Source organism: Halyomorpha halys, unplaced genomic scaffold (genome assembly GCF_000696795.3).
Source record: "Halyomorpha halys isolate HHAL.00 unplaced genomic scaffold, Hhal_1.1 Scaffold276.1, whole genome shotgun sequence".
Classification (NCBI taxonomy): domain Eukaryota; kingdom Metazoa; phylum Arthropoda; class Insecta; order Hemiptera; family Pentatomidae; genus Halyomorpha; species Halyomorpha halys.
This window is the reverse complement of record NW_027105171.1, coordinates 39,383-60,799: the sequence shown is the minus strand read 5'-3', so window position 1 is coordinate 60,799 and position 21,417 is coordinate 39,383. Positions and strand designations below refer to the sequence as shown.

The following is a 21,417-nucleotide window of genomic DNA, read 5'->3' as shown; positions in this document are numbered from 1 at the left end:
GATTTATTAACAATGTTCTTGGTTTTTTTTTTTTTAAATTATATCATAGTTTAGTTGCAATTTTTTTTTCAAAATATCATTTCTAATTATAAAAATATCAAAATCGAATGTAAATATCAAAGGTTTAAAAAAAAGATGAAAAGATTTATCAAAAGTCAACATATCTACTTCTGGAAAATTATTTTGAACAGATAATTATTAGAGAAACTTTGAAAACATAAAATTTTATTAAAAATTATTTGTAACACCTGACAGGAGGAAATTTAAATGTTAAATAAAACTGATAAATTTTTATAACTCCGTATAATTTTAAATTCAAAATGTAAATTTTAATTTGACAAACAAACAAATATTAATGTAAAGTGGATGTATTAATTTTTGATATAATGATCCTCGAGTATAGGTTAAATTAAAGTAAACAACTATCATTGTGCAACGAAAACATTTATCTGACTGACGGGACGGAAAAACCAAGGTTCACATGTCTAGTTTCCTAAATTCCCCAGTCGACTCATCCTCGTTTAGAACATTTAATATAATATTTTATTTCCCAAGAACTTAAAATTATTTGTGATATAGAATACACTAATTGAATGAACTGTCGTCCGAATTCAAAATGTCGCTAATAAGCAGCTTGTAAGAATATGCAGAGTGGCATTCAGCCGAGAATTGTTTTGACAAAACTTAATATTGCAATAAAACAACATTTGCAAACTTTTTCACATCTCTCTATTTGAAAAAGATTAATGAATAAAATTAAGTTTAAAAAATTTGTAAGATGTAACGTATACATGGAGCATTTTCCAATAGGTCATACCTGAAATTTTAAAACGCATGTCACGACAAGGTTCCAGTTCAAAGCAACTGCGATAGCCCATCGTAATGGTAGGAAGTCTCTCCTCTCCTTCTACGATCTTGTGCTTAAATTTGGGGTTGCGAAATAGTCCATAATATTTTTTCGGTTGTGTAACTGTTTGTACAATGTTATTCGCTCAATGTGTACAGTAGAGATTTGCTGGACAAACTGGCTGTAACTAAATGTTTTGTAACATTACCAACTATCAAACTAATTAAAAATAATATAAAACGGACAATTACCTGATGTAGTCCAAGAACTGATCTTTGGAACATTGAGCTGGTAGAATAGGTAGAATATTAGAAAAACCAAAAGCATTCCAAGGAATGACAAATAATATTAAATAATGAGGTATAAAATATAAAACGCCACTTCAAAAGGCAATGTAATTAAATTATCAAAAATAGTTTTGTAGCTTTAAGTTTTTTAAAAGAAAACATGTTAATTAATCATATAGAAACATTATAAATACGTAATAAAGACATTGTAATTAACTTAAAATGTTAATAATACTCAAGATCCCTATGACAATATTTTAAAGTGAATTTTGAATTAAAACAAACACATAATTTATGTGAAAACCCCTATTGTATGTTTTTGTAGACAATAGTATTGTCTGAACTTATTGCGTGAACTATACCGACCGAAAAAGGATGAGCCAACAGGAGAATTTAAAAGGCTAATGCAAAATAGCGAGAGCAAATTTAGGAATAAGGGTAAACCAAAACGTATGTTTGATGATTCCTTTAAGCCTGGTCTTGATTGGTATGGATGAAGGTCAGGGGACAGAAGGGAAGCAGGGAACTGCTTCAGGGATTCATTGAGCAAGTTAAATTGGCTTTTAAAGTTGTAGGGCTTAGTAACGAACGGATTCCTTAAATGTTAATAAATACTAAACTGACAGATAAATGTCCCATGAGTAAGCCCGAAGAGTAAGTGGGAAGATTCCATCAAGACTGATCTGGTAAATTTGGGTTTGGGCGGATGTATGAAGAGCGCTATTGGTGGTATCTATCGGGTTCGAACCTTTGGGTTCGCTGAACCTTTATTATAATTATAAACTAAATATTTAAACTTAGGCTAAATAAACAAATAAAACATTTCATTTTTTAAAAAATCTTAATTTAAATACTTTTTTTTTTTTTTAATTTCAGTAAAATTATATGTTTCATCTTGGAATTTTTGGCATCCGATTTTTTACCCAATCGTCGAATTCTTTAAATATGTATAATAACAGCTTGTTTTTCCTTTTAATGTTTTTTGTTTTTATCTTTTTCAATTTTCAAGCAATAACTCAATTAATCAATTTCATTTGATTAATTTTTGTTTTCATTTGTTACAGGTAATATGACTACCATTCGGACCACCATAGAAGACTGTTGGGATTTTCTGTTCGTTCAGTTAGCAGGTATGAAATTTCATTTAAAATATAAATTATTCATGTAATCATTTTTTAATATTATTTTATTCCAGAATTTAACTACACTAATGAAGAACTTCGAATCATTAAGTTTTTAAGTTATTTTTAATGTACTTATGAACTTACTGATTCAGAATTGTCCTTCTAGTTGTAGGAGTTTTATTTTAAGAGCTTTAGCCTGGTGATATTCCATACACCACGAATGTCAATACGAACGTTCCAAAACAATTTTAAGATCTGTGGCAAGTGACTATCTTAACCCTAACATCAAACTGAATCCGTATCAGTAACCTCAACATTTTTTGAACACTCAAAACTACCAATCCAAAAAAAATCTATTTGGGTACAAGGTGAGTAACGTAGGTCCTCATTGAAACGATCACATTCCTCTTAAATCCAAATATTACAGTTTAAAATTCGAAACAATCTCTTTATTGTGTGTTTGGCTTAGAATTATCCATAAAGGTCTTAATAGTTCACGTTAATTACAAATTCTCCCCTAAGGAAACCCATTTAGTTTACTACTTGACTTTTCAGTTTATTCCCGAATACTTAGAAGATTTTGAAAAGAGCAGAATCCATGGATCTTGCTTTATGTTGTGATCTTCTACCATGAAGCACTCATTAAAATGCTACCAATTGACAATATAACTATAAATACAAGAACTGGGTAGAAAAATAACAGTTATTTCACCCCAATTTTTGATTACTTGAATGAAAACTTTATATAATTACTAGTATAAATTAATGAGTCTGCCAAGTATAAATTGAGTGCATAAAAAATGGCGGCTGTTTTAAAACGCTAAAAAAAAATTAATTTTTCATTCGGAGCTCTATATCGTTAAAACAACCAACAATAATACACTACTACTCAGCTACTCAGTAACATACAGATACTTAACTTTTAGTTTGGTTGATAACCAAGGTAAATTTGGTAAAATTTCTTATATGATTAGCCCATTCATATGCCAGTTTTAATATTTTGGATGTGAGGAAAAAAAAAATAAACTAGCGGAGTAAGCGTCTCTGTAGCAATGCAACAATTTAAGTTAGTTGAACTAAATTTATTTAGACCGACGTTTCGATTAAGTGTATGGAATCTACCTATTAAACAGAATTATAAAACAAAATCACAAAGGAACTTTTTACTTACTTCAAACATTAAGATGTGTTACAAAATATGAATTAGTGGTATAGAACTCTCAGCCACTGTCGGTGCAACTATTTATTCAGAAGGACTGGCAAATTTGTACTAAATAATTGAAATAAATACATACTAAATAAGCATTGCCTAATGCTATGTAGTTTTTAATCATCCTTTCAAATATTAATTAAAAAAAACACATAAATGATGTCACAATGAGAAAAACAAATCGGTTTGGCTTAGGTTTAATTAAATATTTCTGAAGATATACTCATTTTTACAATGCAAACAAATAATAAATTTAAACTAAATTTATTTAGACTAACGTTTCCAAACAAACAAATAGTAAATTTAATCTAAATTTATTTAGAACGATATTTTCGATGTAATCTTCCTAATACAGATTTATAATTTAAAAAATCAACAAAGGAGTTGTTCACTAACTTTAGAAATGATTCAGTCATACAATCGAAGCAACAATTAATGCAGAAGGATTGGCGAATATGCTAGAAAAGAGAAAAAATAAACATTGCCTATTTATTCCAACGATCGTTTTTAATAATCGTTTCAAAAATTAATATAAAATACATAAACGATGTCATAATTGGATAGATAAATTAGTTTCATTAAATTATTCTGAAGTAGACACTGAAATAATAAATTGGGATTAAATATATCCTGGATTTCTCAATATAAGGTATGAATATTATTCAACTATGATTTTAATTCAATTAAAGATAAAATCTGGTTTAAAATATATTTTACCTCATCACTCTAAAAGGTTTGTTTCTGCCATGCTTAATAACATGCATTGATAAATAATAATAATAATAAAGATTCGATGCCACCAATCATTCCCTACATACATCTGTCCAGTGACGCCCATCCAAACCCAAATCTACTAAATCAGTCTAAACGCAATCCTCCCATCAACGTTTCCGTCTACCTCTCGGGCGTTTCTCCGTAAATTCAGTGCTTATTAAAATTTTAGAGGTACATTGTTACTAAGTCCTACAACCTTACACGCCCATTTTATTCGCCACAATGCTATAACCTGAATTATATTTTCTATATTACCTGGTGCAGTTACCTCAATTCAGCAACGTGTGCCTTCTAAATTCTCCAGTTAACCCATCCTTCCAAATATTTAACATAACACTATATTTTCAATAACCTTAAGGCGCTATTCTTCCCTTGGTGAGAAAGATAATAGTTTAGTAAATTCTAACTGTTAAGTTTTTGGAAAGAATGCGCTAGTTAAGCAATTTTGAAATTGAAAAATAACAAGCATCGGTGGGGACTGCTACAAAGGATTCATAGCGCAAGTTGGGAATTTGAGATTTAATAACATTACTTAAGTTTCTAAATTTCTCCACGAAAATGCTGAATTAAATAAATTCTTATTTTATATCAGCAATACACCTAAAGAATTCTATTTAAGTACCCCCCGCCCAGCGGCTCCTGGGCCAATATTGTAACCCCCGCCTTCAGCGGACCCAGTCCAACCCCTTATAATACCATGTAGTAAAGGAAGGGCACCAATTACGTATGTATATATTTAGATATATATTAATAATGTTATTTATCTATTTAATAAAGATGGTAAGAAAAAACAAACAGAATTCTATTCCACACCTTGTAATACTCCAGCATTTTCCATATTTATAGCGTCTTCCTTTAATGAATATCAACTTTTGCCTTGAGTCCATATAAATAATAATTCATTATTTTATTATTTATTTTAAAATAACAGAAAACTGAAATAACCCACTTTATGTAGATTCCTTTTCAGCTAAGAAGGGCATTAATAAAACGTCACGCAGTAGAACAAAATGCTCTAATCTCTGGACACAGATTTCTACTCAGACATTTCCGTTTATTAATTTCAATTTAAGTCACACTCCATCTGCTTAGTCGTGATGAATTGATAAGTGTAATGCGTTTGGTGATAACGGCAACGTTATTGTTGCTCCCTCCCTAACAAAGGTTATACATATAAGCGTGCAAGTTCATACATATACAAAAAATAAATAAACAAAAATTATATAGTAGAAAGATAGTTCGGGGGCCGGTCAATAAAGGTATCAAAATAGTAAAAGAAAACTATTTAATGTTAACGAACCTTTTGCCTCACTTTGCAGGGCTTTGTGCTTTTTCCCAGTTGTCCTTTGTACGACATTTAGACAGCCCTGATGAAGCCCTGCAAAGTGGGGCGAAACGTTAGTTAACAATGAGATAGTTTTCTTTTACTATTTTGATACCTTTATTTACCGCCACCTTCACTTCATACAGTCAATTATGTTCTTCCAATATTAAAAAAAAAATTATATCTTTAGAATCAAAAACTTTCACTCACATTTTATGTTTTTAGCATTCAAGAACGAATTGGATTAATCATGCATAATCGTATAAACGCATGCATAATCGTATTTTTCTCGGTACTCCTATATTTAAAAAATGGCTCATCTGATTTAGTCCAAATATGGAGGAAATTTTGGGATTAATGTAAAATGGGTCCCAGAGGAGGTATTATCAGATACCATCATCCACTGTCGCTTACGCATGGGTAAAAGAATTCTCCTCAACACGCCTATACTTCGAAAATGTCTCCTCCAATATTGTCCAAATTTTATTTATGTCCAAGGAGATTTATGTAGGCACGGCCTAAAATAAAATATCAAATTTCTTTGACTGCTTTCGCTTGCCAATTTGAAAATCTAATTTTCTGGTAACACCTATGTTTCAACATCTTTCCGTAGATTTTATTCTCAAACGACTAATCATTAGCCTTAAAATACAACGTTGCTCAAGCTGTGACCTCGTAATCTTTTCAATGAATAAAACAATTAAAAAATCAACAAAATAAAGCTATCTTCAATAATTGTAGTCTTATAAAAAGGATTTCAGTGCCTCCTTTAAATGTGGTAATAATTATTATTTTAGTTTTTATAAAGTGTCACATGATGGTTTTATCCACCAACATATATATTTTTAACATATTAACTACTTACTGTTTCTTATTAGTAATGATGTGGCTATTTTAATATTTATTAGTTTGATTTTTGCTTAGCAAACACAATGGTTCTATGTCGATACCAATAGCTATTGCTTCCTAAGTACTTCTGTCCAATGAAACTGGGAAATTTATAAGGTCAGACTCAACACCATTTAGAAATAAGTAGTCACAAATATGAATTTCATTGAAAATTATTTCGCTTGAAACCATCTCAAAACATTTACTGACATTTTCGAAGCTATATATAATAAATAATGAGGTGTAATGATAATTTATATTGTTTTATTTTTATATCTGTTTTAAATAAAATATTTTACTTTTTATCAGATCACAGGACTAATAATTGGCCTCTAGTTGGAAATCCAATATACATATTTTCCCTAATGGGACTGTACCTCTCCTTTGTACTAGTATGGGGACCAATGTTAATGGAAAAAAGAGAGCCATTCAATCTAAGCAGGGCATTAATTTTATACAATGCTATTCAAGTAAATGTCAGCATCTGGCTGTTTTGGGAGGTAAAATATCTATCTTTAATTACACTTTTATTTTTACTTTTATAACATTATGATTTTCTTAAAGTTTAAGTTAATTTTTATTACTGTACCCTTTTGAATTTTTTTTTTACAGTTAGTACATTTTACATAAAACATTATTCAAGTAATTTTGGAATCAATATAGTAAACTGATGAGACTACTCTTTCCTCGAATAAGTAATCAGAATAATTTATCTGCTAATCTCAAAACATGTATTTACTTTAATATTTCATTTTAAAATAAGGATTTTTTACCAAAAATTTTCAAAACATAAGTATTTCCATGGAACAAGAAAAATGTAAAGTATCAATCTCTTAAGATTAAAATAAAATAGAAACAAATCGGGGCAAGAAATTTGTACAGAAGGCTGTTCACTGCATATAGACATTAATATTCATGATTCTTGATCAAAAAAATTAAATAAAAACCTAAACTTAATTTTCCATAATTTTTTTTCCCTATTATTTTTACAATATATTTTATGGGGAGCATCCCAAGACGTACTCAGTACGGCCTACAAATCTTACGTACGACCTAATCTGGAGTATGGAGCTGAACTTTTAATAACCTCCTCCAAAGCAGCGTTAGAAAAGTTAGACAAAGTTAAAAATCAAGCCTTACGCATAATCACTGGCGGTGTGAAATCGACGCCCATTACACCTATGGGACTCCAAGTAGGTCTTGAACCATTACAGGATAGGAGGGAGAAAACTGCTCTGTCTTTATGAAAAGCTGATGCGACGCGAGGAACACTGGTTGGATTATCGTAAAGCGAATGAACGACTGAGGTCCCATCGCACTTTTCTTTCAAAAGCTGAGGAAATGCTTCACCAGATAGACCTACCTACTGATGAAAGACAGAATATAAGTATCTCCTACATACCAAAGCACGATTCTGCTGAAGTCTACGGGCGACTCAAACTGGCATGTGGTAGTATCAAGAAAGATTGCCCTGAACCCGAGCTTAGAGCTGTTGCACTAAAAACAATTTATGAGCTATACCCCATAGAGCAATGGCTACACATTTATACCGATGGGTCTGCGTCCGGTATTAACAAGGGAGCTGGAGTAGGTGTATACTCAATCAACTTCCAATTGTCATTTCCCGTTGGAGCTGGTTGTGATAATTATGATGCAGAAATACAGGCTATCTGCTTTGCGATGGAAGCCACAATTGAATGCAATGACAACACGGTAATCTTCAGCGACTCCCAAGCCGTAATACAAAAATTAACAACACCAGGTGCCACAGAGTCACCCACGGAAGAAAAGTGCAGAAACCTGGCTGCTATCATGAAGAAAATAGGAAGGGCTATAGCTCTGCAGTGGATACCAGGCCATGTTGGCATAGATGGTATTGAGCAAGCTGATAAGTTGGCTAAACCTGGTTGTGCAGAGAACCAGCCTATTCTACCACTTTCCTACAGAACAGTGAAATCACTTATAAGCTCTTATTGTAAGGACAGAACAAGTGCTAGACACAAAGTTCAAGCGGAAGGAAAGAAGTGGGAGAGCCTTCTGGATAAGGATAAACGATTCCCCAGCAATCTTAGCAGAGCTGAGAGAGTGGCCTGTTTTCGGCTAGTAACAGGACATGATTTGCTCCAAAAACACCTCCATCGAATTGGCATCGTAGATTTCCATAGATAGATGTCCTCTATGCAACATGGGAGACATGGATGGGGACCATCTTTTGGCGTGTGTTGGTCTGGAGGATGTTGAGCGGGATGCGGACCAACTAAGAGGAAGAGTAAAATTGTATTGGGCTGCGAGAGGGAAAATGGCGTAATAGCCCACTTCCTGTGGCGTATGAATTCATTGAAACCTGAGAAGAAATTCATTCTGTCCCACAAAGTAAATTTAGAGAAAAAATATTTAAGTAATTTCTTGCATAAAATGTGAGAGAGGGTCTTTTCCAGTCCATCATGGTCTGGATGTGTTTACTGTTAAAGAAAATGTAAGAAATTAAATTTATTGTTTATTAAAAATATTTCAAAAGAAAATTAATAGAATCACTGAAAAATTTGGTATTCATATTGCTAAATGGCTAATGATTTCAAGCTCAAAGTGTATAATTAATTAATTATACATACATTTTTTAATTATTCAATAGTTTTCAAGTATATGTCAGCATCTGGCTGTTTTGGGAGGTAAAATTTCTGACTTTAATTACCATATGATTTTTGCTTTTATAACATTATGATTTCTTAAACTTTATCCAGCTTTCACTTGATCATTAATTAGCCTTTACTGTTAAAGAACAATTTGATAAATATCAGTTTGAGAATGCCTAAAACTACAGGAAAAATTAATTGAATTTGAGAGTAAAATGTTTCCATAAACTACAAAGATACAAGTAAAATCAATATGTAGCTAAGATGCCACATGAAGTAGTAAGGAAGAAACATTGCTCAGCATAATATATAAATGATTGGTAGATTGGATAACACTGAAACTTGATCAAAGTATTAAAATTCTTAACATCTATAAGTTTAAACATTTGAATTGTACAGATTACTAAGAATGTGGAATAAATAGAAAGCATATTGTGGCAGCTGTCTAAAATCAATTATTGCAAAATCTGCTTATTTTATTATAAGCAATTTTGATGTAGATTTTGGTACCACTTAATATCCAAGAATACAGTTTGTCTCCTTCGGTGACTACTGTTTTTTTTTTGTTTTCTAAACCAATTAATTAGCCAAATTTGTGAAATAGTCTATGCACTTAGTTGAACTGTCTTGGCAGTAACAAGACCCTCAGGTAACAATTCATTCAAGATAGATAAAATTTAATTTTTATGAATACAATTTATAGTAAAGTAAACCTTCAAAAATATCTTCTTTAAATATTTTTTTTTTAATTTTAAGTTGTATTTATAAAAATAAACCTATATATTAATTTAAATTTGATCATTTATTTGTAGGCTGTAGATGGAGCATGGCTGTTTAAATACAACTTTTCTTGTGAACCAGTTGACTGGTCAGAAAGTAAAGAGTCTATGCGTATTGCTAGAGGTTTCTATATTTTCTATTTAGCAAAAATATCTGAATTAGCAGATACAGTAAGTTCAAACTCTATACCATTATATTTTTTTAATCCTTGAAATAACTTTTTTTAAGCCAGTTTACAGTTTCGTTGATATTTAGCAGTTGGAGAATTACTCAGTACTATGAAATGTAATAAACAGTAATAATTAATTTATTATTTTTCTGACTATAAATTTACCTGATGTTCAATGCTATAATTTATATTCACCATGATAACCAAGCAAAAGTAGTAGGAAACACGGCAAAGAACTTAAATGGGTATTACAACTGTTCCAAATAATAAAAGATTGTTAGGGAAAGTGTGGTTTGAGACTGTCCAAGTTTCATAGTAATCGAAAGAGACCAATGCTCCTTCATGATAACGTATGGCTTAATGTTTTAAAGTCGACTATTGACAAACCATTGGTTGCACCATGAGAATTTCGCTCATGCTTGTAGAAAAAATCCTACAATTTTTTTTCTTTTCATTAATTTTTATTGGAATTTTTTCATTTTTATGTTTCATAGATCTATAAAAAAGGAGATTTAATTTGCAAATAAGAATATTGACAATAATGTCAAGTACCAAAAACCTGTGATGTTTGTATATAGCTCATGGTCCAACCAATCAAGAAAAATATCTCACCCATAATCCTTTGTATGTCTCCAATTTCAGTGGGATTTCTCATACCAAGAAAATTGAAATTAAGAAAAAACTTTTATGTAAAAACAGGTTCATTCAATTTAATTTACTATCCTAGACCATTCCTTGGCTTTCTTATTTGATGTATTCCAGTTTGTAATAGTATAAAATATAAATTAGAATATTAATGTACTTGGGATAATAAATATTTTTTATCAATTTCATAAGATACCATTCCAGTAGTAATCCATTTCACTCATGAACGGTAGTTATTAGAGAGTAAATATTAGAATGCAATAATAAATATATCTATTAGTGATTAATTTTATTTGACATACCTAGCTACCATAAATAAATATTACTGCTGCTCTGTTACAGGTATTTTTTGTTCTTAGAAAAAAATATAAACAAATAACTTTCCTTCATCTGTATCATCATACTGGGATGCCAATGATTTCATGGGGTGCAGTAAAGTATTTTCCAGGGGGCCACAGTGCTTTCATAGGACTTGTTAATAGTTTTGTCCACATTGTCATGTACACTTACTATCTGTTTACTGCAATGGGCCCTAAATTTCAAAAGTACCTCTGGTGGAAGAAGTACCTGACAACACTTCAACTGGTAAGTTTTAAATTCATAAAAAATTTATAAGACTTAGTTCAGTGATTCCCAAACTTTTTTCGCCTCTGCACTCTTGTTGGACTATGAAAAAATATAAAAATGTCAGCAAAATTATACCAATTATCTTTAGAGCCAGTGAATATATAGGAAAAGAAGAAAAAACAGTGCAAAGTAAATGCTGGAATGCACAGAATATTTTTTTTATATATATTTTGAGAAAGTTGCTTTAGCTTGCAGCACTCCTGGCATATGCCTGGGGCATCCTAGCGTGCTGCAGCACCCACTTTTGGAATAGCTGTCTCAAATAATTAAATTTTGTCAATTCACAATAACAGCCTGATTTTTATCAAAAAATTGTTTTGTATTAAGAAATTTTGGGAGTTAGGATTAATAAAATATAAGTTTATTAAGTGGCAATTTATTAATCAGTGAAATAAAATTGATTGTTGAACTTAAGTTTTTTGATTGACCAGTTATCCTATGTTATCTTATTTCCAGTTATGACACCTATGTTATCTTATATCCAGAGCAACTTATTATATCTTTTCAAGATCTTTATTATCTAAAAAGTTAAATTTAAAAACTGTTTCTGCAAATTTCTTCCAGAAAGTTTTGTTCTTATCATACAAAAGAAAACTTTATTTTCAGAAACATTTAATAAAAATAATGTTTCTGTTGTCTACAAAAAATATTAATGTATTCAGATGTTATTAATGTTGATAAATAATGATTGATAGATAAAATTGAGCGATTATCCATTTTGGACAAACAAATCAAACACAAAATAGCTTTCATAAAAACCTTACAATTGGTAATATGATTATAGATAATGAAAACTGGAAATTTTGTATCAGTAAGTAATTAATAGTGAACATAACTTGCAGAACAACTGAGAAAAATACCAAACAGATTACATTATGAGTTACCTTTAAAGATTAAATATTTATATAGCTCTTAATAAAAATTACACTATGTAATTCCAATTACATTATGGAAAGTCCTAATTTAATAATCTATAAATATAAAGATACTTTCCAAAATTACTTTAACATAAAATCCAAATTTCTTGTAACCAATATGGCAGTATATATTACTCTGTCATGAAAAATATTGCAATATACATACAAAAATTCAAATGATTGGGACAAGTAAATTTGTAAGATAAGTTTGGGAGAAATGTGCCATACCTGACGAGTTTGGTGAAGGCAAAAGCATATGAATAATCATCTGAAGGAAAAAAAAATATGAATACATTCAACAAATTGTTTAATTTATTTTCATTCATGACCTAAAAGGTTGAAGAATAATTATAAATTACATTATTAATAAACAAAAAATAAGAGGGCATAATGTAGGGTCAAATTCAAATGAAAAGTGTCAAAATGATGCTGCAAGAGTTTTAAACTAAATAGATATAACTTATGTGAATGTAAAACAAAGCACTACACTTTCAAATAAGTTTCCCAGTAAATAAATTAAGCCATTATTTATCCTATACTTCACATAATATCCGTTATTAAATACCAGCACATGGTTACTGAATTAAATAATAAGCACATTTTTACGACTGGGTAGTTTATGTACTTATAAACTATAATGTTTATGTTTATGTTTATATAATCCTTTTTTTATTCTATATCATATAGAAAAGAATAAATCATAATGTAAATGAGTTATTTTTCAAGTAATCAGAAATTAAAAACAGATGTAGACCTGTGTTGTACCAAAATCTGCTCTATAATATGCTACATTATAACATGCAACAATAGTACTACAATAAAGAGTAAATAACTCTTTGAGTGATTATCACATAATACCATCCTCTATAAATTTAGTAAATGCTGTATAAATTTATAAGAACAACAGAACTATATATAGTAGAATATTATTTTCTTAAACTGTAATAAAACATTTATTACTTTCAACATTAGTGGTTATAATATTTTTTTATTTTACAGGCACAATTCTGTTTGACGTTCCTTCATTCAATGCAATTGTTGTTTTATGACTGCGGCTATCCAAGGTGGACTGTATTCATTGTTATGCCAAATGCAGTATTTTTTTATTATCTCTTCAATGACTTTTACCAAAAAGCTTACAAAAGAGAAGATAGAACAAAGAAGGAATAACTTTAATTTAATAACGGTTGACTGTATATATTCCAAATTAAGTGAAGTATATTTAAGTATTAGTACATAAAGGATGGTTTAACTAAGAAGGACCAGTGATTAATATTACTTTCACTCTACATAAGACCTCTGTCTCATGGGTTTTGAATTATTAAGTATCGTTTGTTTCCACAATAAGTGAAACATTGAATTATATCTTTGCAATATTTTCATACTTTGTGTAGATTCAAGCTAAAACCATTTCACATGGTTTAACAAATGTATTTTCACACACTAAACTATGAGGAAATGCTCCTTTTTTTTTACTGATCATAATCAGTTTTGGAATTCATTCAATGATAATGATGCATTATATGTATTTTTAGTTTATCAGCTGTGTGATTCTTCCAAAAGAAAAAAATTCTTCTTTGTATAGCAAATTTAAAACAAAAATTTTTTTTCATTATTTATTTTTTTTTTTTATAGTATGTTCACCCATGTAGCTTGAGGTATAAGTAAAGAGATATGACTGTTATATTATATAAACAGTAAAACAATGTTTTTTTATTACTGTGTAAATTAAAAAACCTCTTATTGTTGATTATTACTTAGTTGTTATTTATTTTAAGAAATTTCCAAATAAAATTTGTAATTATCATGTATAAACTTTATGTGCATAGTTTTGAGATAAATATAAGCTCCAATAAAATGAATTGTATTAAATAATTCCTTGACAAATAATTCTTATTATTAAATATACATCTGTATTCTTATTTAAATTACACAGTATCGACAGGTCTTTAAACCTCCAACAGTTACTGGAGATATTATCTCAAAGATGGCAATTTAGTCAATTTGTTCTATTACTTTGTTACTATCATTAAAGTTACTCAACAAGTAATTAGCATAGTGTAAATTTTTACAGGAAGTTGTAAGCCTGTATGTTCTGGATCGCCCTTTAACAGTTTTGGTTCCTCCAAAAAAAACATTAGAGATTTGATTTTCAATAATAAGAGAAAGTATTTTGTGTCACACTTCAATAATAAAAGTGCCCTTATTCCTTCACAACCTAACAAATAAAAGCTTTTGTAACTGGAGTTATTTTAAGTTCCATGACAGCAACCAATTAAATATCATTTCAAAAATTACTCCTGACTTATTTTAAGAGGGTTCCAGTTTCCCTTATCCACCATAAGTGATATTCATATGAAATGGCTATAAAGATATTTCGTTTCAGGTTATGCCAGTTCCAATCAACTTTAAAACTGAAATTATGAACATCTAAAACTATTTATTTCATAGCTTTGAATTTGCAAACTAGTTTCAATAGAAGTTATAACTGATACAAAATAAAGTTGTTTATTTTGGTTTCCTGTGAGACCCCCTAATTCTAATTGTGCCATTGATTTGTTAGTCCTACAATAAATTTTATTATGGCCCTGAACACAAGATTTGTCTCAAATAATGTTGTATGCCACACATTCTTTGAAATTGTGGAGTAGTTTCCAACCAAGTATGTAACATCTCTTTCCATTGTATCACAGTACCAAATTTTAGCATTTTATTGATTATACCTAGTAAATTTAAAAAATATTGCTATTTCTTATTGAATTTTGTTGCAATTTAACTTGTTCACAATGCTACACAACTGCGAAGGTTCTCCCTAAAGTTAAATATAAATGCAATTGCAGCTTTTCTGAAACATTTAAATCAGTAATATCTACACGATTCTACCTCTAATTAATTCAACTTTCTTTGGACCATAAGAATCTGATTTAGGCAGTATATGTAATGTTTTAATGGAAATCTTTTACTCATACTCAACAAAACTACACAAGTCATGTTCAGTTGAATTGAGAACCAGTACAAGTATAATCCTTTATTTAATTCAAAAGTAAAACAGTTGCTGTACAAAGAATCAATTTTCATGTTCAGGTAGCCAAGTACTTTGTAAATTCGTTGCTTTGATTTGTCTAGTTTCTAATTAACAAAATTTTGTTTTTCCTCGGAACCCATTCATAACAAAACTGTTTAGCTTCAAAACAAACTTCAGAGCCATTGGTTAAAAAATTAAGGAACATTGTGTTAACATAAGGAAGTACTATGACATAGTTCCATCTAAAGACTTGTTACAATTTGGTAGATGATACATGTGTATAACATGATTTGTTTATTATAGGTTAGAAAAATAGTGTAAATTATTTGTTTATATCCATAAATAAATCAGTTATTATTTTTAAGTACAGAAGTACATTAAAAATCCATATAATGCACCTGGTAATGAAATGCAATACTTTCAAAATATCAGAAATGATTTCTTTTAATGAGTGATTTCCAAAATGGTAATAATTTCGCAATCGTAAAACGAAAAATATAATCCAACCAGCAATATTATCAATAAAAACTATAATTCAATAATAGAGAGAGAGAAAAATGCTTTATTCATTCATGCTGCCCAAATATATCGGGTTGCTACATTACAAAGCATACTAATCAATCCGTGATGGGACATATATAAATTACATATTTTTACATGATATAATAAAATAGAAAGAAAACATTTTTTTCACAGTTTTCTTTTACAATAAATTCCCATCTACACACAAATACAAATATTTCAATTTATTCCTTTATTCTTTCCCTTTCTTGTCCCTTCCATTTCACAATTTTTATTTCATTTGATCGACAAATTCACTCTCCCGAATTCCCCCTCTCTGATCCTCCCCAGGATTATCAATGAAAAATATAATTCAACCAGCAATGCTATAAATCCATATCACTGGAAAGGTATGCAAAATTTTTGCTCAGTTCAGATTTGTGGGCTTAAACCACAGGTATCTTAATTTAATGCTTCCACATTAATAACACTAATGATCAGGATTTTATCCTGTTGTATTCACTTAGATAACACTCGCTCTTTGCCGAACACTCAATATTTCCAAAATTGCCCAATAATAGTTGTGATAAAACAATGGCCTCGCAACAAATAAAGCATAATATATAAATACAGTGATTTTAATTTCCTAAGTATATAAATTAATCTTAGATTTCAAAATAAATAAACAAAGTCACCACACACTCGGTGACATATATTAATAATACATAGTCAAGAAACAATCGTAAAGCCATTTTGAATGTTCATTTAGAGGGTAACAAATTCAATTCAAAATCTTGTAACAAAATCAGTTGTCCCACCAGCAAATTGCATATTTTAGAATATATTCATTGTATAATGACAAACTTTGTAATGATCTCATATAATATTCAATGAATAATTAATAAATATATTTTAGCTTCCAGGAATAATATTTTAATCATGAACATAAAATATCACCAAAAACCATAATTTCACTTCCTAAAAATACGAGTCTCATGAATTTTATAAAATCGTATTATTTATAATGGTGACTTAATCAATTAATAACACTGATCAATATGCAATAAATAAACCATTATATACAAATATGGTTATTTTGATATTCTAGGTGCCTTAATCATTTTTAGATATTCCAATATGTAAATCAGATGAATATAAATTATGTCATAAACACAGTCAGGAAATAGTTCTTTGGACACTTATATAATTACAAATATTATATCATATAAAACTGTCCACATGATCTCATGAAATTTTAAAACAATAATTAGACTTTTCAACTTGCATGGATTATGTTTTCATCTTGAAAATACCAAATATTACAATTTCACTTTCAGAATATAATGCACTTGATAACTTAGAATTATGTCATATTTAGATTTATACACATTTTTGTAGAAGCATAATAATTTCAAATAATTAATGGTGAACCACATTAAAATAATGTTCATATTGTCCTTGATTTCTTCAATTTGTATTTTCACTCTTTTACATTTATTTATCATTCACTTACTTAAACTGGATTCAAAATAATTGTATTTAATAAAAAAAAATACTTGTAATAAAATGTTCAACAACTCAAATTATTCAAAACTCAATTATGAGTTCATTTAATTTTTTATCAACATCTCAATTTCATGATCCATATACATATGTATCTACTCACTTAAATTCAATGACAGAATTAGAATAACATTTATCACAAATCTTCTAGTATAGCTCTTCAGAACAATGTACCTTCTAATAAAATATATTGATTGCAATTAACGTTGTTTTAACATCGTTCTTTGTTTCCAAAAATAATTTAAATTCACTTTTTATAATATATATATGCCTTTGATATTGGAATAAAATAATTTAGGATTCGAAGACAATAGATAAAATCACCAAATATATACCAAAAGTAATGTCGGCGTCGGCTTCTAAAAGCGTGGAATAAAAGCGGACTAAGAAAACCCGCCACTCCGAATTGCCAAGAGCAATTAGTGACTTGCATAATTATAGCATTATTACAATATAAAGAAAATTTTAATTTTCCTCTTTTAGTTTATTTAAATAATTTACTTTTATTATTAATATTAAATTAATTATATTAATTAAAAGTTAATTTGTAATAATTATTTTTTAATTACTGTTATATATACAAGGTTAAATTAATTGTTTTTTATATGACTCCTAGCACTGTCTAGCTACCAACCAAAATAACTTAAAAATTTTTAAAGGTTTTTTTTATTTTTTATTTTCCATGTTTCAGATTTTAAGCCATACTTTTAATTCATTAAATATTAATTAGAAAATTGCCAAATTATATGAATATATTAGTTTAGAGGTTTTAAGAAACTTTATATTTTGTTTTGAAATGAAATCTAGCCTGTAAACAACTGGAGCATAATAATAGGTATTTGATTAAATACATAAATACACGCATTTAGCTATATTCTTTGAAGGAAAACTATTACAACTCAATAATTTCATCAGGTAGATTTAGAAAAACTTTGTACTTCATGTATTATTTTGAAAATGTTAAGAAATTCTGAATTACTTTTATGTTACAACTAGTTTTTATAATTTTCAGTTGCACTTACCTCAATATGAAAGTAAAGGGAAGTATAATAATCGTGAAAAATATCAAATCCAATTTTTCAACAAAAATTCACGTTTTAAGATCATCTCTGGGCCAAAATAACCAAGTATTGAAAAAAGATCTCCGTGTGTTTATCATCCTAGCTCAAGTACGTAACTGATCACATAAATTTAAATTGCTTGAAACTAAGGCAGTTGTATGCCTGAGATGTTACAGCAAGTATTTTTTCCCGAAAACCAATTGACCGGAAGTGCCAATTTAAATAATCAATTTTAATTTTTTTACGATTTTGATTAAACTCAATACATCGATTTAAAATCAATTTATTACTAATATCAACACGATTTTATCCTCATTGAAATGGTCATATGGAGCTTTAATCGCGAATTAGTAATTTTTTTCTATTTAAAATAATTATCTATCTCTCATTGTTATTAGTAATAAATATGGATAAACATGAAAACTTAAAAATTTGATAATTAACTAAAGGAGAAAATGGTTGTTATTCTACCGGCTAAGAGACAGAAATATCAGAGAGGACCTCATCTCTATCCCATTCTAAAACATTAATATGTCCAGTTCACATCTTTCGTTCATATTTTTTATTCTAGGCAGCAACAAAGTTAATTTACGTTTTATTTATTATTATATACGTCTTTCTAACCTCAAGAAACCCTTTAAAAAGGAATTCAGTAGTAACAGGAAGCATTTTCTGTACAAAATTTTCGCATTCTGCTTTAATGTTTTCTGAATCTAAATAAACAAGTCAAGCAAAATGGTATGTGACTGTGAACGAGCGTGCTCTTGCGCCTGTGCATGTATGTGTACGAATTTAAGATAGGTATATGCCTGGAAAGTTAAATGCAGCTTTGACTTACGGCTGGTGATGCCGGTGAAGGTATTTTTATCCGATTTCGGGTATTTTTCACCTTGCGGGTTGTGGATAATTCGGATAAAATTGTTTTACTTAATATGTAGAGCGTTAGTGCAAGTCCACATTTCTAGTTATCCTTGTTATTTTCTAGTTTATCATTTGACATTTATTCTATTGCTGACAAATAATTGTTTTTCCTAAGATATTTAACTTAAGAAAATAGATCTGGGGATTTACTAAACTATCAAATTTCTCTCGTAAGCAATACATTCAAAAATCCTTAATGCTCCTTGCTTTGTCACAAATAAAGTCATCCATCAGGACTTCAATGTTACAAATGTTGCTGAATTGGCCAGAACCAGATACCAATCCTTCCATGATAAACTTTCCAACCACCCAAACCCACCTGTTTCAAACCTGGCTTCTCCTTCATTGCCTGATAATCCTAAGCGTCTAAAAAGAAGACGGCCTCGGGATCTTCCCATCTAGAAATATTATTGATGTTCTTTCAATGGGTAGATTCTCCACTTGTTTATATCATGCCATTTTATAACTAATATAACATATAACTAATCTCAAATTTGCTGTTTATATATATTTTAATACGGTTGTAAATATCATTAATAAATTTAAACAGAAAACTTGCTTCACCTAGACCATTTTAGGTCAGTGTCAAATTTATTTTGGGGTTCGGAATTGATTTATTTTTCAGGTCTGGAATAGATATAATTTTTCAGGTCTGGTATAGATATAATTTTTCAGGTCTGGAATAGATATAATTTTGGAGCATTGTGCACATTTGTTTTAGGGGCCGGGTCGGACTCATTTTTGGGGCCCGGGCTTGATTTTTTTTTCAGGCCTGGGGTGGATTTATTTCAGTCGCTTAGGCCAGATTATTTTTGAGGTCTGGAGTTATTAAATTTTAAGGTCTTGGATGATTTTGTTATTGAAGTCCAGATTTCCTTTTTTGAGTTTCAAACAGACCATTTAGCGAGACTTGATTATTTGGACACAAGGGCCTTATAATGTGAGCTTCCGTCAAAAACTCCCTAATTGCATAGTGTTATTTAGAGTATACAATTAGGTGCTCACTCCGACAATGATTTAAACTAATTTTTTTTATTTCTTCAAATTACCACCCAACAACATAACTTGATAACGTTAAAAATTGTTAATAGAATCCATTTTAAGTTCAGAAATAATCATATCAAAATAATGTCTAAGAATATTTTCCCGTCTATCACTTTTACGGTTGATAAGGTTGACAGTTCACAATCGAAGTAGTTAAACGTTGCACTTAACACGATTGTTAATTTATTGACATTACTCGTACTATCAACTATCATGCAGGATCCACTGCGACAGTACTGTCATGACAGTAAACCCTGGTATGACTCCAAATATCAAAATGTTAGACCATAGTAGTGACTGCGACTGTCACTTCAATGACTGAAACTATGCGATTTTACTGTCAAGACGTATACATGTGACAGTTAACACTGATATGACACCGATATTACCTGAACTATCAACTATTTCGCCAAAACTAGTGAGACAGTAATTGTAATTTGATTGGAGAACAGTAAAAATCATACATTAGGAATTATAACGAAGTCACTGATTCTCCTAAAGCGGGTAATAGTGGTAGGTATATGTCGAGATAACGGGTAATTTTAACGATCTGAGCTGGTAGTTGTGTTCGGGATCGGCAGCACTGTTTACGGTTGTATTCTACGATTCTACATTCTCCTTACAGTTCTGTACAACGGTTTTACATTCTGCTTACGATTCTGGTCTACGGTTCTACATTCTCTCTAACAATATTGATTAAACTGCTCATATCAATGTAAAAGTAAGTGGTTTTTAATATAAGCCTGGTTTTATCCTCTTTAAAATAGTCAAACATGGCTTAAATGTATAATTTTGTATATTTGAAGTAATTAGATATATACTTTTGTCAGTAATAATAAACGATAACATTTTTTTTTTTAAATTATTTATTTAATGTAATTAACAAATGTACAAAATAATACAATAGGTAAATATGTTGTTTGTTTCATATACACTTGAAAATCTGGGAAGGAACCACCCATTGGTGGTACTTCAAACATTAATTTAAAGTAGACGGTCCCGTGGCCATCTTCTTTTCAGACGCCTCGGAGGATTATCAGGGATTGTTAAGGATGAAAGATTAAGAATTAATGGGTT

The 21,417-nt window shown here is 29.6% G+C and overlaps 1 protein-coding gene across 1 annotated transcript in view; it reads left to right on the top strand.

Annotated features, from left to right (window-relative positions):
• Positions 1-14,083, top strand: part of LOC106680675 (very long chain fatty acid elongase AAEL008004) — a 125,001-nt gene extending 110,918 nt beyond the window's left edge. Inside the window, exons 3-7 of the mRNA XM_067049092.1 lie at positions 2,199-2,264; positions 6,764-6,954; positions 9,900-10,037; positions 11,024-11,266; positions 13,225-14,083. Coding sequence (XP_066905193.1) covers positions 2,199-2,264; positions 6,764-6,954; positions 9,900-10,037; positions 11,024-11,266; positions 13,225-13,395 — 809 coding nt within the window. The 3' untranslated portion in view covers positions 13,396-14,083. The remainder of the gene's footprint in view (positions 1-2,198; positions 2,265-6,763; positions 6,955-9,899; positions 10,038-11,023; positions 11,267-13,224) is intronic.
• The last annotated feature ends 7,334 nt before the right edge of the window (positions 14,084-21,417 follow it).